Here is a 19,381-nt window from a genome sequence, read left to right on the forward strand (position 1 = left end):
TTAAGTGAGTCGTGCCCAATTTTACAACCTTTTTTGCCATGATCATTAAACAAATCACTACAGGTCATTAAGTAAATTACATGGCCGTTAAGTGAATCTGGCTTCCCCCATTGATTTTGCTTGTCGGAAGCCTGCTGGGAAGGTTGCAAATGGCAATCACGTGACCTTGGGATGCTGCAACTGTTGTAAATACGTGTTGGTTGCCAAGCAACTGAATTTTGATGGTGTGACCACAGGGATGCTGTGATGGTTGTAAGTGCGAGGACTTGTTGTAAGTTAATTTTCAGTGCTGTCGTAACTTTGAACGGTTGCAAAATGAATGGTTGTAAGTCGAGGACCACCTGTACAACTGTTTGTGCTTTGGGGCCGAGGAAAGCAAATGAAACGGCACACGAAAAGGAGGGCATCCGCCTTACTCTGCTGACTTCCAGAAGTGGCCAGGGTGGGAAAGGCGGCGATTCCGCTTTGGCAGTTTCTCCAACATCTCCATGAGCTTGGTGAAAGTGGGACGCTCCTCCTGCTCGTAGGCCCAGCAAAAGAGGAGGATGTCCTGCAAAGAGAACAGGAAGAGAGGGCTATGCAAGGAGGCAGAGAATGAGAGAGAGAAAGAGAGAAGGAGCGCCCAGAAGCTATGGCACACGTGGGCAGCCAATCAATCTCAACTGGACTCCCACTGGGATGACAACTTGTGCCATCTGCAAATTTTCAAACTCGGCGTATGCTGCTGCTGCTGCAGAAAACCAAGAAACCTCCCGCCACACTCCACCCCTCCTCGGTCCCACTGGTCCTCAGTCTTCTTCGGTAAGAACTGCTGCAGAAGGAGTGAGGAATCGGGGTCAGCTCACTGTCTCTGCTGAAGGGCCACTTCTGACAGGCTCCTCTTCTGCCCTGAACCTTTCCTGTTCTCAGCCAGTCACCATTCACCTGCTAGTAAACCCCCGGGACCAGAGTTTACCTTTCTTCATTGGTGGGTGTTTTAGATGGTCATTAGATTTGTTTTATGGATCTCAGCCAATCCGAATGCATTTGGGACTAGACGGCAGGATAAAAAGGCTTTAAGTAAGCAAACTCGGTACTAAAAGCCACCAGCCTTCCTTCCCAGGAAGGATTAATGACTCTTTCTCCTTCGTGGGCGGGAGGTCTGTGATCCCGCCTGGGGCAAAAGAACAGAGTTCCTTCACTCCTCTGCTCTCTAGCCTTCTGCTCTGGCTTTTGTCTATAACACGGGCTGAAACACCATGCCTGCTGTGGTGCCCTGTTCATTCACAGGATGACCCACCTGTTCTCTTTCCCTTGACCCTCAAAACCACCCTCCCGAAAGGCCGCGCATTGCCCAAAAGACTCTGCAGACTTTGGTGCAGAGCAAGAACTTCACCCCAAACTTTGCCCACCCAAATCCACGCCACACTAAGGAACTGCCCCTGAGACACCGAGACAAGCAACTGATAAAATGCTCCATTAGTTCATCTGGCCTTCTTCTCCATTCCCTACCACCGCCTCATCCGAAAGTCACCTACTGAAATCTCCTTCCCCATGCCGATCTGGCTCAGGTTCGGCTTCATCCCTCGGCCCGCTTGCCAAATTATTGCCTCGGCTGGTTGGGTCTTGAACGGCCATTCCCGGGCATAGAGTTCATACCAGACGGTTCTGTGGAGGCAAAGTGGGGGAACCAGTCAACCTCATGGGCACCCCTGCTTCTCTTTGTGGGGCTCTGGAAGTGCACCCGCTTGCCTTGAAACCAAGATGGTTAGAAGATAGCAAAGAACATCCTGGGAAGCACAAGGGGGTGAGGAACAGCTCTAGCTCTATGGTCCGTCTTCTGGAGAACTGCAAATGTTGTGGTTGGCCATGCCCACTGTGACAACCATTTTGTGAGAGCTCCTGCAACAGCCCCTTAAAATGCCCAGTGGGTTTGCATTTACTAATGACGATGACGGGCCCTCGAGTCAGTGTTGACTCTCAGCAACCACATAGATAGATCTTCTCCAGGATGATCTGGCCTCAGATCCTGTAGTTCAGGTATCCTAGTGTTGATGGCATATTATTCTGGAAATGTGCAGTCATTTCGTCAACAACAACGGAAGCTCCAACCAGATAACGCAATAAGACATCAACTAAATCTGACAGTATATAAACACAGAATGATAAACACATTAAAAAGGCTATAAAAATCTTTTCGGCCTGAGCAAACATAAAAATTCACATTGGCTATCTTCACGTATTGTGCCAAGCGTATTGTGTGAATTCAGCTTTTGTGGTTCATAAACTATGATTTATTCACAACTGAATAAGGCAATTTCAAGCAAGGTCAAACAAACCATGGCTTATCGCAATAGGGGAACAGAACATGACTTTTGTATGGTTCTTCCCTTATAATGCTGTGTGAACCCAGCTGTGGTGGTTTGCAAACCATCCTATATTATTCACCTCATTTTAATAATTCTCAAAACATTTTTATATTAAAAAGTTGGCTTGCTTTGCATCGTCCAAGAGAAAAATTCACCACGTCCCATGCAAACTTCCTATAAAGTATAAAGTTGGTGAGAGACATCCTGTTCTAAAAGCCATCATGAACCAGATAATGTTTAGAAAACCAACATAATTTGGGGCCATATTTGCATTATGAGACATTAATATAATGCTTAACTGCCTTAGCTTTTTCTAGAATGATGATGATAGGTGCTAATAGCTTTCTGAATGACATCCCTAATGCACTTACCTTTCATTCATCAGGATTCCCTAGGACAAGAGAATGGCAATTCACATCTCATCCAACTTTGAATTCAGTGGGACCTGCCTCTGGGGAAATTTGCTTAGAATTTATTTAAATTTGTTATAGCCGCCAAACTCCAGCAGACTCCAGTGCTGCAAGGGAGGTTCCTGGGAGATCACGCAGATCAGCCTAAGCAGCAACTGAAGGTCACTTCACATGTTAAAAGAATTCCTATCCAAGAGGTAATTCTCTGCAGGAATTATGAGAATCCCCTGCAATTTGGGGGTGGGAGGGGATGAGAGCATACAATAAAAATGCCTTAATTAAACAGCTGCTTCTGCAGTTGTATATTGCTTTCCATAACTGCAGACTAGCTTTTTTTTTTCACCACTGCCAGTGAAATTAATTTTCTCTCCCCTCCATAATGACACCTCCAATATGTTTTTTGTATGCATGGTTAAACGTCCAGTCTCTATAACGAGTTTTGGAGAAGTTAACTTATATTCACTACTTTCTATTATTTGCCTTTTTAAAAAATTGGCCTTAATTAATGTATTTTATTTTATTTTATTTATTTATTAAATTTGTCCCTGCCCATCTCCTCCCATCGGAGTACCCCTCCCCAACCTGACACTCTTTAAACCACTGGGAATTCAGCTCTCAGTATTCACAGTCACTAGGTCAATAGTTAACATCAATGTCAATGGTCACTGTCAATGGCAATGGTCAATGACCATGTTAGCCAACATTTATGGGACTCAGAGTCCAATATATTTGGAGGCTGCCAGTTTGAGGAAGTTTTCCCTAACAGAAATTATGTATGTATGAATTTGTGTGTGTGTGTGTGTGTAGAGGCATACATTATTTTTTGTAATCCTCACAACTCTGTCCGTTAAGTGAGTGAATATTGTCACCAAAGGCCATCTCTAACAGAGATCAATTTGTGTCACATAGAAATCAATGGCAGAGTTGGTCTTTTTTGTTGCTCATTTGTTTACAAGATTTACTTTTAACGTTGATACCCTGACTTTTGGCACTAAAAAACACATTTGCGTTTCACAGTAAGTGCTTCTAAGAAAGGGGATACGAAAACAAGATGGAAAGAAAGGGATGGCAAGAGAAGGGAAATGTAAGCCCATGAAGATAAGCCCACTCGTTGAGATGGGCGGCCATATAAATTGGATAAATAAAAATAAATAAATAAATAAATATCAAAAGATTCCTCTGGTTACATATTTAATGAATGGACTGGTCTTTGATGAAGAACATTTGGGCAAAGAAGGAGCCAAAGAGCAGTTGGCTCCAACTAGGATGATGGACATGCCCTTATGGCTTCCCTTTCCATTGGTGAAGAAAGACTGAAAACAGGCAGAACCAAGCCACAATTGGTCCCAGCTATTGGGCCCTTGATATCTCACTTGTCCCTGTCACTGAAAGAGGAGGAGCCAACAGGGTCTTTGTCTCAACCAGGTTGATAGACGACATCTTCCCAGCTTGGCACTCCCTCTGTCCTCTTTTGAACAGAAAACAGAGGTATTTTCCCTTGAGCCTTCTGAGACGTGCTTCAGGAAAGTAAATCCCTACGTGTATTTTCTGCCTTTTCAGCTATCTCAGCATTCCAACAGTAGTAGCTAGCTCCAATTAGTACCTTCCCCTCTGTATATATTTCCTATCTCCAGATCTAGGAAGGGTTATTTTTCTCCCTTAAAGATAACTCTGAAATAAGAATGCTTTTATCCTCCCAGAGACTTCTTTCTAATAAGCATTTCTGTTAGCAAAGGTCATGAGCTCTGCTGTTTTTCTCTTGCTAGGAAAATTGATACCCACACGTGAGACATTTCCTGAACTGTATGGTCCGGACCCATTTTGCGGACCTCTGCTGTGCAAGGCAGATCTGATTATTTACACTTGATGTAATGCGATTAATGGGCAAAGCACTTTAGAACTGACCTGCCATGTTCAGAAGGAATGAAACAGGCAGCCTGTTTAGGCAACTGAACCCTCCAACTGCCAGTCCTTATGTAGTCAAATAAACACCATCATGGGATGAAGAGGGAACCACAAGGTGTGCCAGTTTAGGCAAAAATACATCATGTTTGTTTAAAAATAGCAAGGGAGGGCTCCTTTCCCTTCCAAAGATCAGCTACAGGATTTGTTCAGTGGGCTCTTGACTGAATGGGCCAGTTCTGGCTTTGATGTTTACTTTCTTTCTGAATCAGTCAGATCCCTAGGACGACATCTGCCACAGAGGTCAAAAGAAACAAAGATGTGAAGCATATTCATTCCTTTCTAGCTTCCATCCTTTCTTAAGGATAGCTCTGACACTTTGAGAAGGGAAAACTGGGGAAGGGAAAATTCCAGGGGCGCAGAAGAAGACTCAGTGTGTCTTGCTTTAACTGGGAATGACACTCCAAACAGGCTCAGGAGCACCGCTTCTTGTCAGAACACATCCCTTTTTCACTGCCTGGTCGCACGCAAAAATCAGGAAACTCTGCACCCTATTCCCCCTGTTACTTCCTGCTGGGAAACACGTCCTTTGAAATTTGGGCTGCCTCTTGATTCTGCTTAGGAGGCAGTGGAAGTGACACAGTTGCCATTTCCTCTCACCGGACTGGGGTGTTCTCCAACTTCTGATTGAATTTAGGAGCAGAGGAAATAGCAATTCCCCAGGGCTCCTGGACAGAAAAGGATCCTTCTGCTCCCACTGAGTAACATCATTTCCAGGCACGGAGAGAAAACAAGGCCATTTCAGGGTCCAAAACCACCTTCCTGTCACTGTTTTTTTTTTTCCTTTTCGAAAGTGGGTTTTGCTTAAAAAACATAGCAGGGGAGGTTTGTCCCAGGGAGAAGTTAAGGCTGAAGCCCGTTTTGACTTGCAATAGCTACAGCATTTATAACTGTGAGCGCCTTCCGTTGGGAGTTCATTTGTAATCGGAAAGTCTGGACACAGTTTTTGCTGACTGTACCCCAGGCTGAGATCATTAGATAAAGGAGGGCTATCTGTAACAGGCAATTATTTTTTCCTTGATTATCTTAGATGGCAGACTTAATATTTGACTAGAGCTGGACACTACGAAAGTTATGAATGCCAATGGTCTTGCTCTTCATTTTCTAGTTGCTTGTGTGTGTGTGTTTTGCCTACGGAAACTTGTGTTTATTATTAGTTAACTACTATATTTTATCTGACATTGTGACTAAACTGGTACAATATTAAAAGAAATATCAGCAAAGTTGTGAGGCCCAATATACAGGCCAAATAATAGTTTTAAATTCCAGCCCATCAAAAGAAAGAAAGAAAGAAAGAAAGAAAGAAAGAAAGAAAGAAAGAAAGAAAGAAGGAAAGAAAGAAAGAAAGGAAGGAAGGAAGGAAGGAAGGAAGGAAGGAAGGAAGAAAGAAAGAAAGAAAGAAAGAAAGAAAGAAAGAAAGAAAGGAAGGAAGGAAGGAAGGAAGGAAGGAAGGAAGAAAGAAAGAAAGAAAGAAAGAAAGAAAGAAAGCGAGCTGATGTTTTTTCCAATATGAACTTTCAAATTAGAAAAAAAGGTGGCCTAGGGCTCTGTCTGATAAGAATGTTCTTCCCCCCAATAATTACTTTTTAAACTTATACCAATGCTTGCGCTGGATTTAATTGCTGTTTTTCCCCACCACCCGAAAACACATTACCAGATAAGAACTCGGTATAAATTAATCACTTTAGCACTGTGTTCTTGAAGGTGCCCATCTCAGTGGCTTAGAAGAAAATTAATCCGTCAGATAAAAACCAGCACCCCTATTGGGCCAGAGCAAAGATATCATCACAGGACAAGGGAACCACTAAAAAGTGACAAAAATTGATCCCCCCCCCACTTTGCTACGAAGCATGGTAATTAATTGGACAAGCAAAACAACAACAACAAACAAGCCAGCAAACAAAATGAAACTAGAACATGCTAGGGAATAAAACCTTCCCGGACTGACATCTCGTTTTCCACTGTTGCTCCTAACCATTCTTCTGTTAAGAGGTTTTCCCCAGCAGAATTCTCCTTCTGCACAGAATTCCAAATATTGATTGCTTGTATTACCAGCCATTTCTATGCCACTCTGCTTCCAACAGCTCAGAGCAGAGTACGTAGGGAAAAAAACCCCCACAGGATTAAAAACAATACGACCGAAACAGACAATAGACCTGATATAGCACTGACCAACAAGGGTGGACGCCAGCATGCTCTCGGCAGAACCAAGCTTTTACTCCTTTATTGAAACTGATCAGGGAGGAGGCAGTTCTTCCAATACAAATGTGATGGAGAACAGAGGGAAGAGATGCTGCCAGGGAACAATCAGATAAAAGTAAAAGGAGCCCATGAAAGGATAATGGTCCAAAGAAGAAACTTAGGAAGGACCCGCCCGGACCACTCGAACGATCAATAGGGAGGGCGGGAGATTTGTATTTTCGGACTTGCAAGACTGGAGTCAGCTGTTCCAGGTAAACCAGGCAGGAAACATGACTAGATGGATTAATTCTACTTTATTGTAAGGCTACATTTACAGAATCTTGCAAAGTCTGAAAGTACAAATCTCCCGCCCTCCCTATTGATCGTTCGAGTGGTCCGGGCGGGTCCTTCCTAAGTTTCTCCTTTGGACCACTACTCTCTCTCGGACTCTTTTCCTTTCCTCTGACCGTTCCCTGGCAGCATCTCTTCCCTCTCTCCTCCAAGGTGGCCCTCACATTCCATCACAACAAACGGATCTATATTCTGTTGACTGACAGGCTAGGGAGTTAACCATTTTGGAAAAAAGAAACTCAACCAGCACAACTGAGCAAGTGATTGCTGGACTCGGATACATCAAAAGGTTTCAGGTTATTTTGGAAGGTCTCGACAAACACAGTGGGTTTTTAACGTGTTACAACTGCTAACTGATTTGGTACTTATAATCTGTTTCACATGTTGCAGCTGAATGACCATCCTGCCTTCCTCCTCCTTTCCCTTCCCCACTTCATGCCAAAAACCTACATTAGCCCAGCCACTCCATGGCATCTGATGAAGTGAGCTTCGTCACAAAAGATGATGCCTTTTAGTAAAAGCTATTAATTGGAAAAGGTGCTACCAGAGTCCTCCATATATTACACTGGGGAAGACTACTGGAATATTCTAAGTAGGGAGTGGGGTATGATGTCACAACTTCTACGCCATACTGACACTTGGCTTTTTAGTGGCAAGTCTGGCTAAGCTGAAGACAAGAAGTCTCCTCTGACGAGAGATGCACCATTCTTTTTGGGGTGAAGGCCCCTCTAGGCTTTTGAATGACATGCTGGGGTTGCAATCTGAAAAGGGAGAAGGTCCAGGATAAAGTAGTGGGCAGGAGGGTGGGGGCATAACTAGGTACAGTTTAGTTGCAGGGGGGCATGTTATACTGAGACATTGAGAAACAGGGCAAAACACTTTAAACAGTTGTCAAGAAAACTGCCCTGATGCATCTATGGCATCGCCAGGAGTCGTGCTCCCTTTCCTTAAATTTAATTTGAATTCAGATCAAATCAAATCAATCAAATCCAGTTTGTGCAATTGCTTCCAATGGACTTAATAAATTTGACATTCAAGAGCACAATCTGGCAACAATGTGTGGGAGAACTGTGGGGACTGCACTTAAGGCTGTGGGGGAAGGACCAGGCACAATCTGCGCACATCAGACCCAATACCTGCCAGTTGATCTCCCACCTTGGAGGCCAGATGCTGTTACAGCCCCATAGAGCAGCATCAAGATCTGCTCAACTGGTCTGATAAGCAGACCCATTCACCCCAGTTCATTCACCCCAACCCTTTCATTTTCCACAATGAAACCTTCTGCCTTGGGCCCTTATGCTGTGTTTATCTCTTTTGGTATCTCACTTCTCAACTATTCAGATTCCTGTGTCTTTTCTCTGGGCAATGCGTCTTATCATCCCCCATCGTATTTGGACAACATAGATGCTTGCTCCAAGCAAGGCCCCAGGACTAGCAGTATTTTCCTCCTAACCCTCTGTTCCACTTCTGTGCCAGCACCACCACTTCATTCCAATTAATTATTCATCTTATCAAAACTCATTATTGCCTATTTTGGAATTTGACTTTGCCCAGCTTGGCATCTTCTCTTCATTACAAGCTGAATAGCATTTGATTAAGAAGTAACACTAGACGTATCTCGGAGCTGATCAGCTGTTTGGCAGGCACATATCTGAAAATATGTTGACGGAGGACAAAGCTTCCATCAAAGGGCAAAGCGTATGTCCACAATCCACCACCCAACCTCACAAACGAGACGATCCTGGATGAGATAAGCTTCTTCCGAGAGGACGTTCAGCGAATACCAGATGCAGTCATCCACTCCCCCACCCAGCAATGACATTTACCCAAAAGCAAAGACATCTGAATGCTTGGAGAAAGGTAGTTTGTCTTCCTCTGTTTCAGGGGAGAGCTGGCGGATGATCTCTGGCGCTAAGTGGCACAGCCAGCCGTTTTGGATCCGCAGCTTCTTCTCTCTCCTGGAAGAAAAGAGAACGGCCGGTTAGCGGACCTACGCTTGCCTTGGCTCTGTCACGTCTGAAACAAGCAAAAAGGAGTGGTTTTCTCACTGCTCCCCAGACTCCATTCTGAAATGGCTTCCTTCTCTTTCCCGCTCATTCCCTCCCTCTCTTCAGTGACACTTGGCGTTAGAAGATGGAAACAGAACGAACAGGATCCCCTTCTGGGTACCTATTTTGTTTTGCTTCATAGTAAATCAGCTCAGGAGTCTGCTGCTCATTTTCCCTGGTTTAACAAAAAACGAGCTCATAACGGTAATTTGAGTTTCTTTGGCCTTAGAGATCAGAACTGGCACAACGAAGATAAGAAGGTTTTCCGTCTTACATGCACCAACCCTTTCTAATGATCACCTGTTGCTGAAAATGACCAGACTCTTCACTTTGTTAAGCACCTGCTCCCTAGTGGTTGAAATTAAGGTGTTGACATTAGTCTATAAAGTCCTAAAAGGCTTAGGATCCACGTACTTCAAGGCACATCTCACTAATACCAGCTTGGGCATTACAATCAGCTAGGGAAAGCCCCTCGTATGATCCTTTTGGTGAGCTTAGTGTGTGGCAGCTACTCAGTGTGGTAAGGGTCTTCTTAGTGGCACACCCCAATTATGGGACTTTTTCTTGAGGGAAAAGCAACTGGCCCATACAGTGCCTACTTTTAGATGACAGTTGATACATGCCTCTGAACTCAGGTACGTGTAAGATAATAACTACTCTAGGATTAGACTAATTTTAGATGAAGTGTTACACTGCTTTTCTGTTTTCAAATGAGCTCTGTTTTAATTTTTGAATTTATTATTTTTAAGGACGGCTGGTCTTATAAGGATAGATTTAAGGTTATTTTCACCGTTTTTTTACAGACTTCTCTAGGCTCTTTGGGAGGGGTAGAGCAATAAAACAAAGTAGCAAACTGGGCACCCTTGATCAACTGTAGATCACCTAATGATCTACTAGTAGCTACTGAGGTCTCCTTCCCCCTTCTATTACTGGAGTAGGCATTGCTGACTAAGATGGATATACAATTTAACTTTTTGGATGAGAGCTCCATCCAACTTTTCTCACTTTCCTATTTCTGAAGTCCATGCTGGATCTTGGCCAAGATCCACTAGCTTCCTGCTCAAACAGAAGCTTCTAAAAGACTACAGGCAGCAGGATACAAGTACTTCCCTCTGTTGTTCCTAACAACCATTAATCCTTGCTTTGCACACTGGCTGGGATAGCAGCCACCTTCTGTGAACCAGGCACCTCCTTTCCTTCTACAGATTTCTATTTTACTTATTATTAATCTCCGAAAGCCAATTTTACAATTAGGAGAGTCAGCCAAGCTTGGTCCCTACAAGTCTCTCAAACAACACCAACACCAACACAAAATAAATTTCTTGAGTGGAGTCAAACAGGAGGTGACCTCAGGAGTTCAAACAGCTGAAATGAGATCCAGATCAAAGCAAAAAACTACCAAACAACAACAAAATGCCTCATTACAGTTTCATTCAGCAGCAAACATGGAAACTGGTCAAATTACTGTCCGTGGCTGGAAAAATGGGATTCCAAGTCCTCGTCACTGTCCTTGACTCGGGTGGAGCTCAGATCCTCATCAAATGGGCATGTCAGATTAGAACGCAGAGGCCAGCCCTGTGAGGATGTAGTTCAGGCTTGGCTCCTGGTTTGCCATGCGTATTGGTGGCTTTGTGTTAGACCCTACTTGAATTACACCCTTCTGGTGCTCCACCTTGAAGATCAAGTGTCAGCATCCTTCAACAGGCTACGTGTCTCCCATCAGGGGCTCCCTGTGCTGTGGCAGCAAATGAGGCTCTTAATTGCAAGTGGCTGTTAAATGAATCACCAAGGTCAGTTAAAAAGCCCAAGGTTATGCTGTCTTACTGTCATCAGGTTTACTGTTCCTGAGTCTCGCCTGCTTACAATAGGAGAAGGAAGGAGAAAGAAGGCAAGCCGTACCCCTCACATTTGCAGGCATGCACATCTTTGAAGGTTTTTGTGCCAGAGATCATTAACCTTCCACAGCACTAGACTTCACTTGGCTTTATAGGCTTTCTGTTGCTCCCTTCCCTTCCCTTCCCTTCCCTTCCCTGTCTGCCCATTGCTACACAGTTTATACTACAGTCCTAGCATATATTATACAGGTAGTCAGCTTAAGACCATTTGTTTAGCAACTGCTCGAAGTTACAACAGCACTGAAAAAAGCGACTTGTGATGGGTCCTTGCACTATGACTGTTACAGTGTCCCCTCAGTCACCTGATCAAAATTCGGGTGCTTGGCAACTGGCTTTATTTATTTATTTATTTATTCCTTCCTTCAAACTGCAGTAAGTAGTGCCAGTGCACCATGGACCTGGGTCTAGCAGCCATTTTAACATTCCACAATGCTCCAGGCTGCAGATACATTCAGAGCCTTCTGGGAAATAAAGATGGCAGCTGCGGCAGGGCCTGAGCAAAACCAGGAATGGACTTTAATTGGGTTATAAGCCCCTAGAAGTTGCCCCAAAGGCAGGTAATAGATACCAGTCCTGGAAGACATAGCTCCTTCTTTCCTAATTCTTCCCCCAACCCCCAAGCAAAGCTTGCTTTTCAGTCACCCCCAAAAAGGATCCCACATACCACAACTAATGAGCGCTTCTGCCTCCTGGGGGAGAGGAAACCAGCAATTTCCTCCCTGGAGTAACAACAAATAAATGGAAAGGTGCAATTTGATTGGATCCCCTGTGGGATTCTGGCAGAGGCCGAGAATCACAATGCAGCCCACTAATCATACAAGGCTCCTGTCTTCTGTAGCCTCTGCCATGCCTGACTCATCCTAGGAGAAAGTGGGTAGCATGGGGTGGGGGTGGGGGTGGGGGTGGGCAGGGAATGGGGAAGGCAGATGTTTGCAGATTTGCTCTGTGCAAATCATATTCCTCCCTCCCTGAGTCATGATGCCCATTCGCCAGGTGAAGCTGGAGGACCAACCTTACTCAACCAGAGAGCTACCCTGGATAGACAAGAGGTTTGGTTGTGCTCAATCTTTTCTCAGCAGAAGGCTGTACTCCCTCTGAGTCAGCACGACAAATGCAGAGAAGACACAAAGCAACAGGAATCAAAACCAGAAGAAGGCAGTTCCAGTTGCTGCCGATGAAAGGTGGGCTGTCTAGATTTTAGCCTGACATATTTTGGATTAAATGAGTTCATCTTCAGGGATGTTCCACCTGAAAGGAGAGGTTGTTTCAAAGATTTCTTTGGGTTTGGCTCAGCGGGCAGGACTAGGCTCAGATTTAAACATGAGTGTGGAAAGATCCAAAAGTAAATGCGGGGAGGCAAAAGGTGGGTGGCTATATAAATTTGACGAATGAATGAATGAATGAATGAATGAATGAATGAATGAACGGATGAAAAAAGGTCAGTGTGACTAGGGCAAAACATTATTTGTAAAAATCTGTCCCAAGAATCTTCTCCCGTGAAACCATAAAAATTAGGGGGGAAAAAATAAAGTATCATAAAGTTTTGTTTTTTTGCGGGAGGTGTGAGAAAGAGGAAAGAGAGCGTGTGAGAAAGAGGAAAAACACATAATCACAATCTCAGGCTCTGGGGCACTGAGAAGGTTGAGGCCTGCTGGATGGTTTGGCTCCTTCCTTCCTTCCTTCCTTCCTTCCTTCCTTCCTTCCTTCCTTCCTTCCTTCCTTCCTTCCTTCCTTCCTTCCTTCCTTCCTTCCTTCCTTCCTTCCTTCCTTCCTTCCTTCCTTCCTTCCTTCCTTCCTTCCTTCCTTCCTTCCTTCCTTCCTTCCTTCCTTCCTTCCTTCCTTCCTTCCTTCCTTCCTTCCTTCCTATTCTGGGAGTTGTTCATTATTTTTTTTCCTTGTCTTTTCTAATTTTTAAAAAACTTTTAAAACTGTAAACCATTCAGAGTCATTGGAAGTCCAGCAGCCTAAAAAATGGATGAGATGAGATGAGATCGTTCTTGGGGGACTGACCAAAAGAATCAGAGTGACACTCAAAGCCCCACACCAGTGTTTCTCAACCTTGGCAACTTTAAGCTGTGTGGACTTCAACTCCCAGAATTCCCCAGCCAGCATGGGAGTTGAAATGCACACAGCTTAAAGTTGCCAAGGTTGAGAAACACTGCCCCAGATCATAGGTATCTCCCGTGCATGCAAAATGAAATGTAGCAAGTCATGAGCATCTCATTCTGCATCAATGAACTAGCTTTGAGGCTACTGCAAAAGGCAATGAGGGAGACGAACATGTGAAGGACAGGTAAAGACCAGCCATCTCCTGGATGGCCAGGGTACATCTCCTACCTGGATGCTACACGTAAAGAAGAGTGGCCTGGGCACGCAGAGGGCAGAGTTTATGCACCAGTCCTCTTCTGAGATTATTGTGGCCTTGAAAGGTTGTTCTGCTCAGTCAGCTTTCTCAGTCATATCCAAGGGCTGACTTAGGGCACATACTCACAATCCATGATCCCAGGAACAGCCAGGGAAAACGCTGTATAACTTTAAACTTTTGGCAAAACAAGTTTTTTTCTCCCTCCTTCCCTGTCCCCTTTCCAGGTGAGTTATGTCTTTCTGACCAGATATTTAAAACCAGAGGCTCCTAATATCTGGAAGCTTTCTTGTACCAAACTGCACGATAAAATTGCTTTAAATAAATAACTAATTATATGATAAACCTGGAGAGGGTATAAATAGACCATCATTTGGGAGGGGGGAATAAGAAATATTAAACCCACTCGAAGTACAGTTAACCACTTCAACCTGACAATTGATACACCTCAGAGAAGGAGGGGGACAGAGAGAAAGAGAGAGAAATAAGCAGGCCATTATCTCTTTCTTTAATCCAGTGCCTTTGACACACCATAATTACAGAAAGATAAAAATGCGTGATTTATCTCACAGGCGGCTTTGCAATAAAGCAATAATTAACTGCAAGGAAGATCTGCACAATAGCTGGGGTTTAATTCCATTGCATTCGATTCCTTTTCTTTTCTTTCTTTCTTTTTTTAATTTGGGAAAGAACCTGAAAGTACAACGTTACCTCTAAATCAGAGACCACAGCAGTGAAATTTGCCTAGAAATGTTCTTGAAACAAATTAACCAGAGTTTCTAGGGAGAAAGGATGAACATAGGAGGCTAGAAGAAAGTGGACCCCACATGGAAAGGGTCTTGATCTGGCTGGCTCAGCTCATGCCCTCAACTTTCAGACTAGAAGAGATCCCTTTTGGATGACTTTGCAAAAAAACGATTTGACTAATTATAAGGCATAATTTCCAATGGGCTGTCACACAGATTAAGCAATGAAACATGGAGATTGGGATTCAGAATTCCTGCTTGGACGCAAAACTCTTCAGGAACCTGTAGAAGGCAGAGGGGATGGCCTTGAGGGACAGGAGAAAGAGCTGCTACCAAGATAACAGTCAGTGAAAGGAAACCAAAGTCCGGTAGGAATGTTATCTCAGAGAAGGCTCTACCTAGTTCTCACAAAGATAAAGGGACGGAGAAGGGAAGCTCATCCAGACTTGCAAGATTCTGTTACTATATCCTTACAATAAATTGGCTTACATGACTTTGGTTTCTTGGTCTGGTCTACCACGAAGGGCTGACAGCACCCCTGCTTGAAGTAATCTCATCCTTTACCCTGTCTCACAAGATTGTGGAAGAGATAAGATGGGTTGGGAAAAAAGATCAGGCTCAGATCCACTTTCGGCCAAGGTTGCTTAAGGGGTAACTTTGGACCAGTAACCATATTTCAGGAATGCTCTTTTTAGGGACAAGATTGAAGGAAGGCGTACTAGGTTTCCCCCTGGAGGACTTGGGAGAAAGGTGAGATATAAGTCCAAGGAAAAATAATTAATAGCAGTAACAATATATGCCAGCAGGGGAATGTTTGGGCATTTTGGGTCCTACTATCACACAGAGAGAGAGATTCCCAAGATATCTATCTGTCTGTCGGAGTGCACATTCATTGAAAACGAAATGGGTTTTATTTTCCTTCTTTGCTTTCAAAGTGATTCCATAGAATCACCAAATAGCTGTGATCAATGCCTTCACAAAATTCATTACGAGTTTCATCACATAAAGCTTCTCGGGAGCATTACGTCGTGTAAATAACTGTTGTCAGCACTGTTAAGAACAAAACTGAACAAATTCGGTGAAAGAATGAAAGAAAGCCTCATACTTGATAAAGTATCTCTCCCCATCTCACAAAAGGGTGCCAGAATATTGTCTCCCCACTATAAATTCCCAAAAGTTGAATGAAAATTCCCCTTCCACAGAAAACCAAAGTGCCTTCTATATTGTCTGATTCTGTACTTGGAAAAATAACCAATGAAGAGGTGAAAAAAGAGGTGTGCAGAGCCGGGAGCTGAGGAAGATGATGATCTTCAACATACCTGCCTGCTTGCAGAACTCCAGATATACTGAAGAGGCCAAAATCTGTGATCACCACTTTCCCGTTGTCATAGAATATATTTTTAGATTTGAGATCTTTATGGAGAATCCCCTTTGCGTGCAGATAGCCCATTCCCTGTAAAACAAGGAAACGGAGTGAACAGTTGCAGAGAGACTTCTATGCAATTTTAAAACAATTTTTAGAATTATGCATGCAGGTCCAAACAAGCTAAGACACTTTGGGGGGGACACTTCAGATGTGGGTTAATCTATAATGTATCTTACAATTATGAAGTCTGAAGGTCCCTTAAAAGCCATCAGGTCCAAGCCCATATCAACACAGGCTAAGTGATATGTCTAAAAATCTCAAACAAAAGACTTCTGGCCCTCTTCTGAAGCAATCTGATCCACTGTCAAACCACTCAGAGCTCTTTCTAGCACTTCACCAAAATCCTCATTGTTATAATTCAAACCCATTGGTTTAGGTACAATCCTCTGAGCAAGAGAAAAACAAATTTCTTCCAACCTCTACTTGGCAACTCTTCAAAAATTGCATCACCTATTAATTGTTTTCCCCCCACTGCAGGCGATATCCTGTCAACCTTTCTTCATTTTTTCTCCCTAAGAATCATAGTGGCTTGGATGCTCTGCTCTTACTAGTAAGATTTCTTCATTATTTACTTAGCATATTTATATCCTGCTCTTTGGTTGGATGGGCCAGTGGAAATCCTGTTTTGCGTTTCTTTTGGCTTTTGACATTTCATCAGATGAGGCCCCCTCAGACCTACACATCAAGGGGAACACAGGAAGATCCTTTCCTTGGTTTGACCATGACTCTCATCCAGCAACGTCTATGCCAGGGATGCTCCACCTGAATGCACCCCTGACAAGCCTTAGGAGGAGGTCCCAGATGTCTTGGCAAAGTTGCTGCCACCCCGTGATTGTTGACATAACTCAAGGGAGAAAGGGGCTAAACTGATGTGGAAAAGTCTATTATTTGTTGTGTTTTTATGCAATTCAGGTTTCACTGAAATTCACTGAAAACGTCCCACCCACTTTTTGGATCACTGCTCCCAGCCCTCACAAGCCAAACTTCAGAGTCCGAAAGAAGTTGTGTGACCTTGACCTATGCTAATTTATGTATTTATTTATTATTTAAATTTATATCACCGCCCATCTCCCCCAACGGGGGACTCTGGGCGGTTCATAATAAAATAATGGTAAAAACATATCAACCTGAGTTGCAGTCTAAAAATATAAATAAAATAATAAATATAAATCCAAGCAGGGATGGGACCACGATCAATAAGGGGTGCTATGGTGCCAGCCAACCCCAGGTGGAGCTGTCACCCTCCCCATCCCAAGCGAGGCAGCAGAACCAGACCTTCAATTTCTTCTGGAAGTCCGGGAGTGAGGAGACTCATCTCAACTCTGGGGGCAAGATATTCCAAAGGGCGGGTACCACTGCCAAGAAGGCTTGCCTCCTGGACCCCGCTAGATGAAATTCCTTTGCCGATGGGGTCTGTAGCATGCCCTCCCTGCCTGACCGGGGGGGGGGGGTCGATGTTATGGGGATGAGATGGTCCCTCAGGTAACCTGGTCCCATGCCTCTCTTGGTTTCGGACAGGAGTCTCCCCCAGCCTGAAGCAGAGATACCCTAGCTTCTGCATTCAAACAGCTACATCATCTCTGTCCACAGGGATGGCAAAACATAGCTGAGCCCCTCGCAGGACTCATTTCCCCCAAATGGTTATCAAAGGATAACAATAAAACATCAAGAAGCTACCAGCAAGCACTCATCATGAAAAAGGAGGAGGTGGTGGCAGCGACAGGTGAAGATTATAAAGATTTCTTGGAGTTTGGTGAGCTGAAATCTCATCACTCAAGAAAGCCTCCAGTGCCCAGAAGGTTAAGATGGATCGCTCTCCACCCACCTGCCCCCCACTGTAATCTTGAGACATCCACCCACGGCTTGCTTGCAACATTGTTGTTAATGGTCTAGAAACATAATGGATGTGGAGACAGGGCAATTTGTCATCCACCTTTCTCCTCTTTAAAAAGCTCCGGTCGGTACTCACAAAAACTGCCATCTTAGGCCCCCTTGGCACTGGCCTCTTTGAAGAAAGGTCTGTCCAGAGAGAATGTGATTCGCTGGCTTCTTTGCTAAACTGCACCGTTTTGCCTCTCCCTCAAGAGTTCATCAAGGGGTTTATATGAACCTTCAGACAGATGCCATCCAATGGCCAGAGCTGCCCCTTTGGTAACAACCAAGTCTGGGACGGAAGGTCAGGGAACCTGGCTCACAATAAACAGAGACACGATTCACAGGACTCATCCCAGGAAATATCCTTCCAGGCCTAATCTTAGGACAAGGTTCGGGGTGCCAGAGAATCTCACCACTATTTCAGCTGCAATCTGAATGTTCCAATGATGGCATTCCTTGACATTACTGCTGATGCGGCATCTCTTTGGAGCAGCCTCTCTTCGCTGCGGATGTTTGGTAACTCTGCCGTAAGAATTCATGGGCCACTTGGGGCCAAAAAAAGTAGAACTGGAGTAAATGTCCATGCTGTTTTGGGAACACACACACACACACACACACACATGCACGCACGCACTCCATTCCAGCTCTACCTGTAAGCCACCTTAGAAAGGTGGTCTTGCAGGAAGAGTTTTCCCCTAATCAAAAGGCCTTGAACAGCCTCAGGTCTGACCTTCATGGTGGATGACTTGCTAGTGCCCCCTTCTGGATCACAGGGGCTAAAAACAACTTCAAACCCCCTCGATCCTCATGTTAGGATACAGTTCCAATTGACTTCAGTCATTCTAGGAGCAAGACACCGCATGATCCAAAGGCAGACCGGTGAAGCTCTGTTTTTCTCACTGGTCCAGAACCAGGAATGGAAGAGATGATTGTTCCCCCCTCATCGTTCCTCACCGGTTCTTACTCCATCACTTCGGCAGCTGTCCAGCAGGCCAGAGGAGATAGGATACGGGAGCTAAATTCTTTGTATAGTTGTGCATTGGCTACTCCAAAACTAAAACAACGGTCTTTTCAAAGGGATGGAGACGTCGCAAGCATCGATGGCAGATAAATAATAATACCGTAGACCAAGTTCCATCTTCTGAATATCTCAGCAGAGCATTCCAACCGTCGGGCGTCTGGTGGGAACGAATTAAGTCTATCTCTGATAATAACATCAGACGCTATATTTGGCTTCCTTTATACCAGAGGAAGTAAGAATGTACCCGCTGCTGTAAGGCTTTTCAAAGCGATGTCTCCCAAACGTTATGTGGCTCACAAGTATGGGCGTGCAATAACTGGACGTCCTTAGATACAATGCCCTCCAAATCCTTGGAGTGCCTCGTGGTTTTCCAGATGCAGCACTCAGAACGGGACAGATTCCCTTGGACTTTAGGGCCCGTGTATGCCGGCTCTATTTTTGACTTCAGCTTCACTTTTCCAGGAATTCTATGGCTGCCGTGATTCTTCCTGATAATTTCCCCTCTTCTTGGAAAGCTAGGATCCAAAGCGACTTACGTCAGTGTGTGGTTTCTCGGGTGACAGCCTCCTAGCCCCAGGGCTTCCAAAAATGAGAGTTGTCATATGGCAGCAGGTCTTTGACACAGCACGTCATGTCGAGCGGGGCATATCAGGCCACTGCAACTAGCAGTATATAAACGGGAGACCTTTCATGCCAGCAACCTATTTATTTAACATCACCTGCCCATCACACTGCAGAGCTTTAGCCCGCTTTAAT

The 19,381-nt window shown here is 44.4% G+C and overlaps 1 protein-coding gene across 1 annotated transcript in view; it reads right to left on the reverse strand.

Annotated features, from left to right (window-relative positions):
• Positions 1-400: 400 nt before the first annotated feature.
• The window catches only part of KSR2 (kinase suppressor of ras 2), a 165,690-nt gene continuing 146,709 nt past the window's right edge, over positions 401-19,381 (reverse strand). Inside the window, exons 16-19 of the mRNA XM_063315334.1 lie at positions 15,623-15,756; positions 9,079-9,210; positions 1,518-1,647; positions 401-550 (exon numbers count right to left, since the gene is read on the reverse strand). Of these exons, the coding sequence (XP_063171404.1) occupies positions 413-550; positions 1,518-1,647; positions 9,079-9,210; positions 15,623-15,756 (534 nt within the window). The 3' untranslated portion in view covers positions 401-412. The remainder of the gene's footprint in view (positions 551-1,517; positions 1,648-9,078; positions 9,211-15,622; positions 15,757-19,381) is intronic.

Source organism: Candoia aspera, chromosome 15 (genome assembly GCF_035149785.1).
Source record: "Candoia aspera isolate rCanAsp1 chromosome 15, rCanAsp1.hap2, whole genome shotgun sequence".
Classification (NCBI taxonomy): Eukaryota; Metazoa; Chordata; class Lepidosauria; order Squamata; family Boidae; genus Candoia; species Candoia aspera.